The sequence below is a fragment of the Rattus norvegicus genome, chromosome 13 (genome assembly GCF_036323735.1).
Source record: "Rattus norvegicus strain BN/NHsdMcwi chromosome 13, GRCr8, whole genome shotgun sequence".
NCBI classification, from domain to species: domain Eukaryota; kingdom Metazoa; phylum Chordata; class Mammalia; order Rodentia; family Muridae; genus Rattus; species Rattus norvegicus.
Window position 1 is genome coordinate 41,803,637 of NC_086031.1, and position 13,400 is coordinate 41,817,036.

A 13,400-nucleotide genomic window follows, 5' to 3' on the forward strand; every position below is an offset into this window, starting at 1 on the left:
CCCACGAACTCACAGACCAAAAACATTAAACGTTGAGTTGAAGGATAACGCCCAGGCCCTATTGGGCAGTCGCGTGACCTCTTCCTTGTCCGCCCCGCCCCTCCTCCTTAGCCCCCTCCCAGACCCAGCATGCACCGCGTCGACCTTTTATTTTTCGAGCGACCCCCTACTTTACGGCGCCTCCCAATGACAACAGGCGCGGAGCATTGTGGTCCCGCGAGCCAGAGAGACACAGAGGAGGGAGGCCGGAAAGAGAAAGCAAAAGACCAGTGCGAGCCGGCCGGGCCGGTCCCTGCGCGTGCGCATGGGTAGCAGCAGGCCCGGAAAAGGCGTGGCCCACTCTACGGAGAGCGCATTGGGGCGGGGCCTCAATGCATTGGCGCGGAGTCCCGGAGGCAGGCGGGGAGGGGGCGGGCTAAGGGTGCGGGCGGAGGAGGAAGTGTCATGGCGTCGGGCCGTGGAGCTTCTTCTCGCTGGTTCTTTACTCGAGAACAGCTGGAGAACACGCCGAGCCGCCGCTGCGGAGTGGAAGCGGATGAAGAGCTGTCGCATCGCCAGCAGGCGGCCAACCTCATCCAGGACATGGGGCAACGTCTTAATGTGTATCCTTTTCCTAGTTGCGGCCCTGCGTCCCACACGCCCCGGTCGCGCTCGCCGGGTGACCGGGCCTAGTGTCCCGGTAACATGGCGCCGTTCTCTCTCTGCGGTCTTTTGATCTCGGCAGAGAAACACAAAAAGCTAGGGCCCCAGCTGCGGCGGAGAGCCCAAGGAAGAGGAGATGTGCCGGGGAAGGCGGGCCGGGAGCCCGCGTTGTGTAACCTGTGTCGGGAAGCGCGTGATGCGGTAGGGAATAGCAGTGCTTCCCTGGCGAGAGAGGAATCCGGGATGAGCGAAGCCAAGGGGCGGCCCTTCCACTTCTTCAGAAGTCAGAAAAGGCCTTGAGACGTAGAAAGGTCCCAGATGTTTCACGGAAAGTGTTTTTCAAGGCTTCCTTGCCGGCTCCAGGGCGGCTCTGTTGCGCGGTGGGAACGCATAGAGATGTTTCATGTTCTTCGGGTGTGCGGCGCGCGCCTTTCGACTACTTTATTTCTACTGTACTAAGCTGTAGCCATTGCAAGTAACTCCTGGGCTCTTTCTACGTAGCGTATTAGAATAATTTGGCATTTGGCCTGATTTCTCTTCTCCCCGCAGACTTCTTACATTCAAGTTGAGAATAGGATTTTGTGTAAATGGAAAGGGGTTTTCCATTCAAATTAATTTAGTTTTTGCCCAGTTTATTTTCTAAACGTTGCATCCCAGCTCTCAGCTTACAATAAACACTGCGATTGTTTATATGCACAGGTTTTATATGCACCATTCTTTCACCAAATTCAACAGAAATGTAAGTACTGCTTTATTGTTTTAGTCGTCGAATGTTAAAATGAGTAGATACTGCAGAAACAAGTTGGTTGATCGTTGTTTTTACTATTAAATTGAATGTTCTGAGTTTTCCATAAGTGTGAGTTATGTAATAAACGTTTTGCCTCAAATGCAGAGGTGTGTGTGAGAGAGAGAATTTTATTAAACTGTAAGGCACAGAGTAAGCCTTTTGTTGTTGGATTTTGGTTTTTCTTTTTTCTTTTTTTTTTTTTTTTTGTGGTGGTGGGTGGTGGTTTGTTTTGAGACAGGGTCTCGCTGTGTGGGTCTGACTGTCCTGGACCTAAATATGTAGAGCAGGTTGGCCTTGAACTCAAAAGAGACACCTAGCTACCTCTTGTCTCACACTTGGGATTAAGGAATGTGCACCAAGCCTGACGGAGAAACAAGCGTGTTTTATTAATTTAAACTTTGCAGGTGGGGTGATTTATATTAGAATAATTTCAGTAATCACAACAGAATAATTTGGCCAAATCTAGTCATTGGAGAAGATACATTTAATTGTATAGGATTCGTTGTTTCAAATGTTAAGAATTGAGACTTGGGTAGTTACATTGCTTAGAAGTAATACTTTGAAAAGGCTACTGTTTAGAGAAATCCTGCAGTGAGGTTAATTACTGTGTGAAGAGGTTGTCAAGCAGCTTTGCTTTTGTCCCCTTACGCCAGTGTCAGCACTCCCAACTCACCACTCAAATACTGTGTTCGCTTTTGTTGAAGGAAGCCTGTCAGACAGTCTTTTCTGGTCTTGAATATAACATGTACATCTTGACATCTGGGTAGTTATTTTAATAAATAAATTAGTTTGTTTACTCTGAGACTGTATCACCGTGCAATGCAAGATGGCCTCAAATTCTTGCCTGCCTCAGCCCTCCTTGAGTGCTGGCCTGTGCACCATACATGACTTCTAACTGTTTTAAAGCTATCAAAATTACTCAGAATAACATGTAATACATTTTTTAGTCCCCATTCTCATATTACTTATAAATTTTAGCCCCATTAATTTTTCACTTCTTTATTATTTGCCTTGTAGTAGAATTTTGGTAGTGTTATTCTGAAAGGTACATTAGGAAAATAGGCCACGTAAGGACTTAACTTCTTTGTGGATAGTTTGTGGAATTCAGCCTCTCATTGCTAAGCAAACAAGTTTAGAAAAGTTTGTTACATTGTTGCCTTTGAAGTGGCAGAAATTGTATGGTTTAGATTATTAATTTCTGCTTTAAGTTCAACTGATCTTAAGTCTAACCTGGTTTATCAAGTTTGCAAATTGCTTTTTTTTTTTTTTTTTTTTTTTGGACAGTGGAGTTTTCTTTATAACTGGGCTTTTGCAGTCCCTCTTCTGTTCTCTTTTCATCTTTTTTGAGTCATGCTCTTTCCCGATTAATTTGTATCACTCTTAGATCAATTTTGGTGCTGTAGAGAAGAAAAGAACCTACTGTTTATAATGCTTATGCTAAGAGAATCAAGTTTTTATTTCAGTTCTCTAAAAGTAGCAATGAATTAGCCAGCACTAAATAAACTTGGCTTTTTCAAATAGCCCCAAATAATGCTGGTAAAAACTACAAAACTCTTTATAGAGCTGTAGATGTCCTATTTTTGTGAATGGGTTTGTTTTTCTATTTTCAGTAAAAGGTCTTTTTCTATTTTAACCACAGGTCTTGCTTTTTGAGCCCTTCCTTTATTTGTTTTTGTGGCCTGGTTTGTATGCTTTAAGCAAACATCCTTCCCAGTGGTAGAATCTGTCTCTTCAAATTTGCCTAGTTAGTCCAGGTCACCCGGTTCTTGCTTCACCACTGTGCTTATTGCCTTAAGCATATGAAGGAGTACTTGAACACTTTGTCTTTCCTGGCCGGATAATTGAAATGTCTGTTTGGGGAAGCAGCAGCATCCCTCCTACCTCAGACGTCTTTCTTGCTTCTGTTTTTGTTGCTTAAAGGTGATTTCAAATACTCAAATTTCAAGTACCACGTACTTGTATCAGTAGTCCTCCCCACACACCTGATCTTTTAGTGATGTTAGTGATGATCTCTAATTGAACATCTTTCCTATTTAAATTCATATTTCCTGCATTATTGAATTTTTCTCAGAAGGTTATAATCAAGTATCATTTTAAAAAAACTCAAGTAACATTTGATAAATTAAACCCAACAGAATAAGAAGCTGAGATGCTAGAACAAACGGTAAGGTCTGAACTGCCGTGCATCCATGATGCTAAGGTATCCTATAGTATTCAGTGCTTCGTTTCCATGTCTCAGATTGACAGATTCAAAAGTAAAAAGCATTTCTGTGCTTATTTAAGAGTGGAGTCAGTCTTACTTGTGTCTGTCACTGAGTAACCTTCAGTTTCAGTCATTCTAAGGAATAGGTGACTATGTAGTTTAAGAATAAAACTATCTTTAGGACTGGAAAATAAAGAATATCCTTTTTGGATCAAGCTTAAGAGAAGTCTAGTGGGCAGATGAGATGGCTTAGCGGGTAAAAGCACTTGCTGCCAAGCCTGATAACCTGAATATGACCTGTGGGACCCACACAGTAGAATCTCAGTCTCTCCCAATCAATATCTCTCTTTCTCTCCCTCACCCACTCCTCTTCCTGTCTCTCTCAATCACATAAAAATAAATATAAAAGCATATTTTTAAGATTTTTTTATGTGTATAGGTGTTTTGGTTGCGTATAGATATCTATGCATATAGATATTACACACCTGTTATCTCCAGGGGCCAGAAGAAAGCATTGGATCCTCTGGAGCTGGAGTTACAGGTGGTTGTGAACCACCATGTAGGTGCTGGGGATTGAACCTTGGTCCTCTAGAAGAACAGCAAGTGATTATAACCACCAAGCCATCTCTCCAGACCCATAACTTTTTTTTTAATCAGTTTAGGCCTTGTGATGGTGGCACACACCTTTAATCCCAGCACTTGGGAAGCACATGCAGATGGATTTCTGTGAGTTCAAGGACAGGCAGGGCCACACAGAGAAACCTAGTCTTGAGGAAGAAAAAAAAACAAGGGGAGGGGGTATCAGTTTAGTAAAGTGTAACAACAGCCCTAGCCCATCAGTGTCTGATGTAAAACCTGAGGTCACAGCCTATCTTAAAAGACTGACCCAGGGGCTGGGGATTTAGCTCAGTGGTAGAGCGCTTACCTAGGAAGCGCAAGGCCCTGGGTTCGGTCCCCAGCTCCGAAAAAAAAAGAACCAAAAAAAAAAAAAAAAAAGACTGACCCAGCTTCTCTGTGAAACAGTTCATTCTTTTAGTTAGTTTTATTCATGGGTTTTGCTCTCGCCCCAGCCTCCCGAATGCTGGACTGCTAAAGTGGTGGCACCACGTCTAGCTAGTTCAGTTTAGGATGCATTTATTTCTGATCAAATCCAAGAGCTCCCTTAGCATCAGGTTATAAAAAGCATGCCTTTTCAAGTATCTTTGTCATGATCTGCTCTCCAGCACCTTTCCAATTGATGTGTTTTTGTCTTGCTGTCCATCTGTCTGTTTGTATTTTGGTTTTCCAAACTGGGACAAGGATGACAGCAACAAAGTCATTAACATGGAAGGAAAGCTTGAGCCTTCAACCCTAGACAAAGAACTAAGGAATGCTGAGAGTGGGAGAAGTAGGCTTCCCAGGGAAGAGCACACCAACTGGTTATCCAATAGGAAACAACCATGAAACATACGTGTATAATAAGTAACATTATATGGCCTGAAGAGGTTGTGCTCATATTAGGAATGCATACACACACACACACACACACACACACACACACACACACACACACACAGCAAAATTAAAGAGGCCATAAGTTGGAGGGGAGGTGGTGGTAGATGGGAGGTAATGGAGGGAGAAAGGGGAAGGAAGAATTATAAACTCAAGACAATAAAGAAAAGAAAAAGCTTTCTTTCCTTTTTTAGTTTTTTGAGACAGGGTTTCTCTGTGTAGCCCTGCTATCCTGAAACCCACTATTTAGGCCAGGCTGGCTTCTAACTCACAGAGATCTGTCTGACTCTGCATCCCAAATTCTAGTGTGTGCCACCATGCCCGGACATGTATTTTTTATGTGCATTCTCTCTAAGGTTGTTAGATTACCTAGAACTGAGGTTGACAGTAATGAGCCGTTGCAGTAATAAAATAATAATGCAGTAATAATAAAAATGGGGCGGAACTGGTTCCCACTCGAACCCTGGCAGTCTGGTTCTCTTCGCTAGTTCTGGTTCTGGCAGGCCATTGGAACTAGAGCTAATTTATCTAAGCAGCTCCATGCTGCCCCCATCTACTTTCCGACCTGCTGTCGGTGAGCCATTCCCACGCAAACCCTGTCAGGCCACCCCGCCCTCACAGCTCCCTTGGCTGGTTTCCACCACACCAGGCATACACATCCCAATTCCATAGCAGCCCAGTGCATCCAGCCACTATACACTCTCTTGAACTCAATTAAGTCACCACACATCACACAATATCCTCTGATCCAATTGATAAAATATAATTTACCCATCTAGGTAACACAAAATCCTGTCCACACCCATGCCTTTAGAATAGTCATAATAATCTGTAATATGTGCAGAGAGGAATCCACCATGTTCTCTCAGCTCCCTCCTCGTTGTGGCTTCCTTTGCCTCTCTAAAACTTTTCTCCAGTCCATCCTTCTTGTCCAGTGACATTGAACCTGGTCCTCGGAAAGAGCAGCCAGTGCTCTTAACCACTGAGCCAGCACCATAGTGTGTTTTTTAGGACTATTACTGCCTTTCTAGAGGTCCTGCAGTCAGACATGCTTTTAATATGAAAACTTTAATGCATTGTAGTTCTTCTTGTTTAAGTACCCAAGAGTTAGGCCAGGTAAGTACTTAGAACCAATAATCTTCAGGGATAAATGTTTTGATTTATGAGACTACCTCAGCTTCATGTTTTATTCATATGTATCCTGTGTACGTGTTCACTTGACAACAGCTATACAAAACAAATCTGCTTGTGCTAAACATTTTTTGTATTTTGGGCACTATACTCATTCTAGTCTTGAACTGTGTGGCCCTCAGTAGTCCCAAACAGTCTTCCCACCTCAGTCTCCTCTTGGGCCATCATTTTATTTTTACTTTCTTGCCTACAGTAGTGGCTTCTTCGTTTTTAATTAGTGTCACTGGAAGCATGAAGACAGTCTTCCTACATTCCTTACCTCCTCGTTGGTGTGGGAGACTGTTCTTTATTCATTCAGGGAGTGCTGCTTTTCTTTCTCCCCATTCCTCTGTTGGGCTGTAAGAGTGGGGAGTGTTTTACTCACGTTAGATCACCAATGCCTAGAGAGGTAGTTTCTCACAGAGGTTCTCAACCTATCACTGTCAGAGAGGTTTGGTCTTGGCTTCACTTTTCACATAGATGCACTTAGGATAGGCGTTTTAACCTGCCTTATGCCTGTGACCCTTTAGTACAGTTCCTTGTGTTGTGGTTACCCCTCCCCCCAACAGTAAAGTTTATTCTTATTGCTACTTCATAACTAATTTTGCTACTGATATGGATTATAATGTAAATATCTGCTTCTGAATGGTCCTACCTAACCCCTGGGAAAAAGTCATTGGACTCCCCAAAAGGGTTGTGACCCACAGGTTGAGGACCACTGATCGAAAGTATTCCATTATTGAAAATTATTACAGGTGTGTGGTAAACGAAACAGTAGAATGGGAGTTAAGATAAACCTTTCCATGTCTTATAGTACTAGCTGCTAACTATTTTGGGGTCTCCTTTCCGGAAGATTCTGTGCAGGTTTAAGCTTGCACAGGTCTCTCGCATTACAGAAGTTTCTCTTTTCCTGTAGTTCTCATATGTAGCACACGGTATTGACTTGGGAACACAGACTTGGATTTTAATCCCAGATAAGGTGTGGTGTAGTTACTTATTGCAGCATAAGGATCAGCCCAGGGCTCTTGTGCACGCTGAGCCTGTGCTCTACAACTGGGCTACCTCCCAAGCAAGGCAGTATTAGTTTGTAAGATGGTATGCATCAGAAGGCGTAGTGTAGACCGAGTGAATCTTTCTCATCAGTTTTGTCGTTGCTGGGGTGAGTGGGTGGGGTTATGACTGGTCTCGAGTGCATAGAAGCTGGGAATGCCTTTCACCATTTCTAAGCACAGAGGCCTGCAGTGGTTCTTCCCCTGCGGGGGGCAGGGCCGGGAGAGAGGTCTGGCCAGTCCTGAGATGGAGGAATGCTGGATTAACCTAAAAACTTAAATAAAGAAGGGCAGAGTGGATGCCAATTAAAGTTCTGTTGTTGCCACTAAATTAATTAGCAGATTCAGTTAATTTCTTATAATAAATTATCACATGCCCCTTTCTCCAAGGACCTTAATAAAACTTATGTACATGATTTTTCTTTTTAAATTAAGGGCTCTGGGGACAGTTTGGTACTTCTAAAGTTTTAAGTTTAAATTTACTGTTAACAGTAAACACTGCCGTTGTGTGAACTGTTAATGTGTTACTTAGTTTGAGCATGCTCCACATTTCTCACATCTTCTTAGTAAGGTATTCTAACCTTGTCATTTAATCTCTTAGTGTAAATTTGTTAATTTGTAAATTTTGTTATTAGTTTAATTTTGCTTTCATTATCTCCTGCTGAGGATTATTTAATGATTTCATTGAAGAAAGGAGGAGGAGGAGGAGGAGGTAGTGGCGATGGTGGTGGTGGTGGTGGTGGTGGTGGTGGTGGTGGTGGTGGTGAAGGTGGTGGTGGTGAAGGTGGTGGTGGTGGTGGTGGTGGTGGCAATGGTGGCAATGGTGGAGGTTAGTGTTAGGTAGTCCTGGTTGTTTTAGAACTCTGTAGACCAGACTGCCCACAGAGATCCACCTGCCTCTGCTGGGATTAAAGGGGTGCCCCATACACCCAGCCTAAAGAGTAACTTCTTTAAATTCTTGGATTTCTTGCTGTGTGCTCTGAAACACTCATATGAGCTGGGTATCCTCTTTCTCTTTTTTCATGTAAATAAGGAAGATAGGAATCATGAAGGTTAAATTCCCTTTTTTTGAAGTCACACAGCTCAGTGACAAAAATAAGTCTAACTCAGACGTGACTTCCATCTCTGTGCTCCTGGGGCCTCTTTGTATTTCTGAAATTTCCCACTAAAAGCACTGTGTAAAAGGCAATTGTGTGGGAAGGGTGATTCATTAGCTACTGTCATAGAGTTTTCATTGCTGTGCACAGACACCATGACCAAGAACTCTTCTTATAATGGCCACATTTAATTGGGGCTGGGTTACAGGATCAGAGGTTCAGTCCATCATCATCAAGTTGGGAACCTGGCAGCATCCAGGCAGGCATGGTGCAGGAGGAGCTGAGAGTGCCACATCTTCATCCGAAGGCTGCTAGCAGAATTCTGGCTTCCAGGCAGCTAGGATGAGGGTTGAAGATTCATTTTTATTAACGTGTTTTTCTCTAAGCAGATAAATAAAGCGTTCATAACCTAGTGATTGTACCGTGCATATCTTGATTTTTGGTAGTTATACTTAGATGGTGCGTTCTCATCCCGTCTAGCTTACCTTCTTGTGTGCCCTTACCATCCTTTCAGTGGAATGTGTCAGTCACTTTCACATTGTGACTGGATGGAGTTATCTGACAGAAACAACTCAAGGAAGGAAAGATTTCATCCACAGAAGTGGGGCAGGCCAGTTTACAGCAGCCAGAGCTGGTGGAAGACTGTTTCCATCATTTTAAGCTGGGCAGCAAAAGAGCTTGGCAAGAACCATGGTCTGCCTCTCCTCCCTTCACAGTTGTCCCATGTGACCTCCTTCTACCTCACATGGCTCTCTAACTGCCTGAAGTGCCAGAGGAACACTGTATTCACACCGACAGGGCACAGGTTGCAATTTAAATTTTGTGGTAAGATGTGAATAGGTATTTTGTGCATATAGTGTGACTACACTACTGCCACTACCTGATTCCTCTCCAGAACCTTGCTTCTTCCCTCATATTGAAAGGTTGCCATTAGCATCTTCCCGGGCGTGTGGCAACCATCACTCTTTCATTCTTGGTTGGGGTTATGTGTTGTTTGTTTCAGACTGGGGCTCCCCCTTCCTCCTACCCCATCGCCAGGTCTGCGGCTTACTATGACAGAATGGAATCTGATAGCACCTCTTTTTTGTCCAGCCTTCTTTCCTCTCAGCATAATGTGTATTCAGTTCATGTCTTAGCATATGCCAGAACTTCCATCGTTAGTCTGAATAGTAGGCCCGTGTGTGCCTGTGCATCAGCCAGTGGATGCTTGGGTTGCCTCTCACCTGCCAGGAGCACTCACTCACGCCTGCTTTACATCCTTCTGAATAGTGCCAAAATAGAGTTGCTAATCATCTAAACTTTCACTATTGGAGAGGGGCTGGTGGTTTGGGATTTTGTTGTTTTTGTAAATTATTTATTTTTATTGTATGTACATTGGTGTTTTGCTTGCATGTATGCATATTCTGTGTGTGTCAGACCCCCTGGAACTGTAGCTATAGAGAATCGTGAACTTGACCATGTAGGCGCTAGGAATTGAAGCCCAGTTCTCTGAAAGAGCAACCAATGCTCTTAACCACTGAGCCATCTTTCCAGCCGTTTGTTTTCTGTGTTGTGTTGTGTTCTGCTCTTAAGCAAGGTCTCACTACATGGCCAGTACTTGCCTGACACTGTGCACCCCAAGCAGACCTTTCCCAGTGCCTCTGCCTCAGCCTCTGCTTTGAATTTTGAGCGACCTCCCACATGACTTTGTACAGCAGCTGCACTGTTTGCGTCTTCATGATCAAGTTAGAGGGCTCCTGTTTCCGTGCCCATGCCTGCACTGTTCTGCCGTCCTGCCACCCAGCTGTTTTGAATGACATTTGCTTGAGCTGAGCATCTTTTTCGTGTGCTTGTTGGACACTTATGCATGTTATTTGGAGAACTGTTTCTTCTGAGCTTCTGTCGGACCTTTAATTGAATTGTTGGGTTTCATGATTGCCTTGGTGTTGGATTGTATTAGTGCTTTGCTGCTTTCCTTGGGTTTTGACTGTCTCAGAACTCGCTGTATAGACCAGTCTGCCCTCAGATGTAAAGATCTACATGCCTCCCAAATGTTGGGATTAAAGGGCACCATGTGCCTAATGGCTCGTGCCTTTTAATCCCAGCATTCAAGAAACAGAGGCTGGTGTTTTCTGAGTTTGAGACTCTGGTCTACAGAGCTAATTCCAAGACAGCCAAGGCCACACAGAGAAGCCCTGTGCTTGTGTGTGGAGGGGTGGGGGAGGAACATGACACCATGCTAGGCTATCTTTGAATTTTTGGTGCGCAGAGGTTTTCATTGCAAAATTTAGTGTTCTAAAACTTTTCTTGTTTTCATCCAAAAATGTATAATTGTAGTTCCTAAGCTTATTAAACATCTTACAGTGTAAGGTAAGATTTCCAGTTAATTCTTTACCAAGCAGATGTCCTGCACCATGTACCAACTTGTTTTTTTTTTTTTTTTTTTTTTTTCGGAGCTGGGGACCGAACCCAGGGCCTTGCGCATGCTAGGCAAGCGCTCTACCACTGAGCTAAATCCCCAACCCCGTACCAACTTGTTTTTAAAGTAGTTCTTTTCCGTGTGATGTGTGTTGGCACGGCTCTCCAAGCTAACGGTGGCCTTATGAGCTGAGCACTCTGGTCACTCATTGTTGTCTTCCCCTCTCTTGGCCTTCTCAGACAGTTGTGCCTTGCTCCCAGAGGTCTCCTGGCTGTGGATTTCCAGGAGGGCATAGGGTCAGCCTCAAAGCTGCACTTCTGAGCTTGTGGGGCTCTTTCTTCACCAGCGGGGCCTTGCCTCCATCTCCAGTAAACACCTGTCAGCTCTGTTGAGGTGGCCTGTAACCAGACCTGTTGCACATCCTGGTCCTCCTTTGGTTTCTTGCTACACAAATGCCGGGCATTGAATCTTGCAGAGCAAACCTGTCCTGCATTTGTATTTGGGACTTTCCCAGCATGCCTTGTTGTGTGGGTTGGTTATAAGTATAGGATCTCTCTTGTTTTGCTAGTTTATTATTCTGGGGGCTTAGTAGAATTTTCAAGTAAGTCAAAGGATTTTACTTGATTCCTTTCATAATATCCTCAAAACCACAATAATTCTACTCAGCACTACAATAGGCTATCCTTTAAATTTATTTAAATGATATAAATCCTTTAGGTATGTGAAACGCTTGGTATGCAGAGTCCTTTTGACAGTGGATCCCCTGTGTAGCCTCCCTCACCCTTAGCCTACCTCCCTACTGGTAGGATTGTATGCACTGCTATGCCTGGCTAATTTTAACTAAAGCAGATTGAATCACTTGAAGTTTGTTCTGTCAAACAAACATCTGATCCATCTGGAGAATCATTTATTAATAAATAATACAAATTATATCACAGCTTAATTGAGTTCCTCAAAATGGTTCTAAAAACAACTCTTAAGATATTTCCCTCAAAGCTTTGTGTCTTTAAAATAGGGTTCTCTTATCTGCCTAACTATAGGACTGTTAACTAATGGTATGTAGTGCCTGAATTACAGAGATGTGTAGGGGTATTTTTTGTTTGGTTGGTTTGGGGGTTTTGGGGTTTTTTTTTTTGGGGGGGGGGTTTTGTTTTTTTTTTTTTGTTTTGTTTTTTTAATGGACAGTGGTACTTGCCTGCATGTATATCTGTGTGATATATCAGGTACTGAGGTTACAGGCAGTTGGGAGCTTCCACCTGGGTGTTGGGAATTGAGCCTGGGTCCTCCTGAAGAACAGTCAGTGCTATTAATCACTAAGCCATCTCTTCAGCCCCCAAGATGTGCTTTATACCATGTTTTCATGGTGGCTTAGGACATTTGACCTAGAATTAAGTTATTATTGTTGGGAGGTATGCTAGAGATTGAATCCAGGACCTCATGAATTCTAAACAACTGTTATGTTGAGCAGCACCCCAGCTAAAAACTGATTCTTACTCATTTTGTTTAAAACAGCTATAGCAGAGTAGTTGAAACCAAAGAGTTTATAATGTGCAGAAAATCATAGGCACACAGATCTGTAGCCTAAAATAAAAACTGGGACCCAAACTTCTAGCATGAGTCCTAGTGTCCTATGAAGAGAGCACAAGATCACAAGGAACCTGCTTTCCCTCTTTACGCTGACTTTCAAGGCAGCTTTAGAACCAGAGTTAGATTGTTAATGGTTTGTAAGGGATTAAAATGGTTTGCTAAGTGAAAATCTACTTAGTTCATCATCTTCTACATGTGTACCGGGTTTTAGAGGATGGGGAACATGGGGAACTAACAACTCACATTTGGAGCATTAAGCTGATTTCTGCACTTAAGGTTCTAATTGTAAAGCTGATATAGTATGGCCATGTTTAGGGAGAAGTATGAAGTCATTGTGCAGCGTGTATGCTAATAGTAAAGATGTGAAGCTGGCCGCCTGTGCTTAGTAACAGTGCATTATTTGTTTACATGACACAGGATCAGTAAGTGTTTTACAAATTGAGTTCATACCAATGTGACAAGAAGTGGTGGAATTTGCCACTTCATAAATACCAGAAGACATAAACAGTGCTGTCCCTGAATGACTTACCCTAGTGGGATATAAGAAGTTTACCTAGAGCCTAGCTTAGAATACCATGTGAAATGACTAGGAGCAAGTAGTTTGAGCTGTTTTCTACTGGTGAATGTTTGCTGCATCTTCCTGGACTAAAGCTGAGAAAGGGTTCCCAATGGAGGAGGAGTTAGAGAAAGGACTGAAGGAGCTGAAGGGGTTTGTAACCCCATAAGAAGAAAAACAATATCAACCAACTAGAGCTCCCAGGGACTAAACCACCATACCAAGAGAACACAGGGATGGCTATGGCTCCAGCCGGATGTATCAGAGGATGACTTTGTCAGGCATTAGTGTGAGGGGAGGCTCTTGGTCCTGTCAAGACTCGATGCCCCATGTAGGGAAATGTGGGGAGGTGGGAGGGAGAGGATGAGTGGGTGTGGGATCATCCTCATAGGAGCAGGGGGAGATAGTGGGTTTCTAGAG

At 43.5% G+C, this 13,400-nt stretch overlaps 1 protein-coding gene across 4 annotated transcripts in view; it reads left to right on the top strand.

Moving 5' to 3' along the window:
- The first annotated feature begins 370 nt into the window (after positions 1–370).
- Positions 371–13,400, top strand: part of Ccnt2 (cyclin T2) — a 41,635-nt gene continuing 28,605 nt past the window's right edge. For 2 of the 4 annotated variants that reach the window (XM_063272276.1, XM_063272277.1), the window contains exons 1-2: positions 376–602; positions 1,300–1,381. In XM_063272276.1, the coding sequence (XP_063128346.1) occupies positions 445–602; positions 1,300–1,381 (240 nt within the window). In that variant the 5' untranslated portion in view covers positions 376–444. Of the gene's footprint in view, positions 603–1,299; positions 1,382–13,400 lie in introns of all 4 variants that reach the window. The other 2 variants (XM_006249686.5, NM_001107171.1) reach the window with 2 other exon arrangements.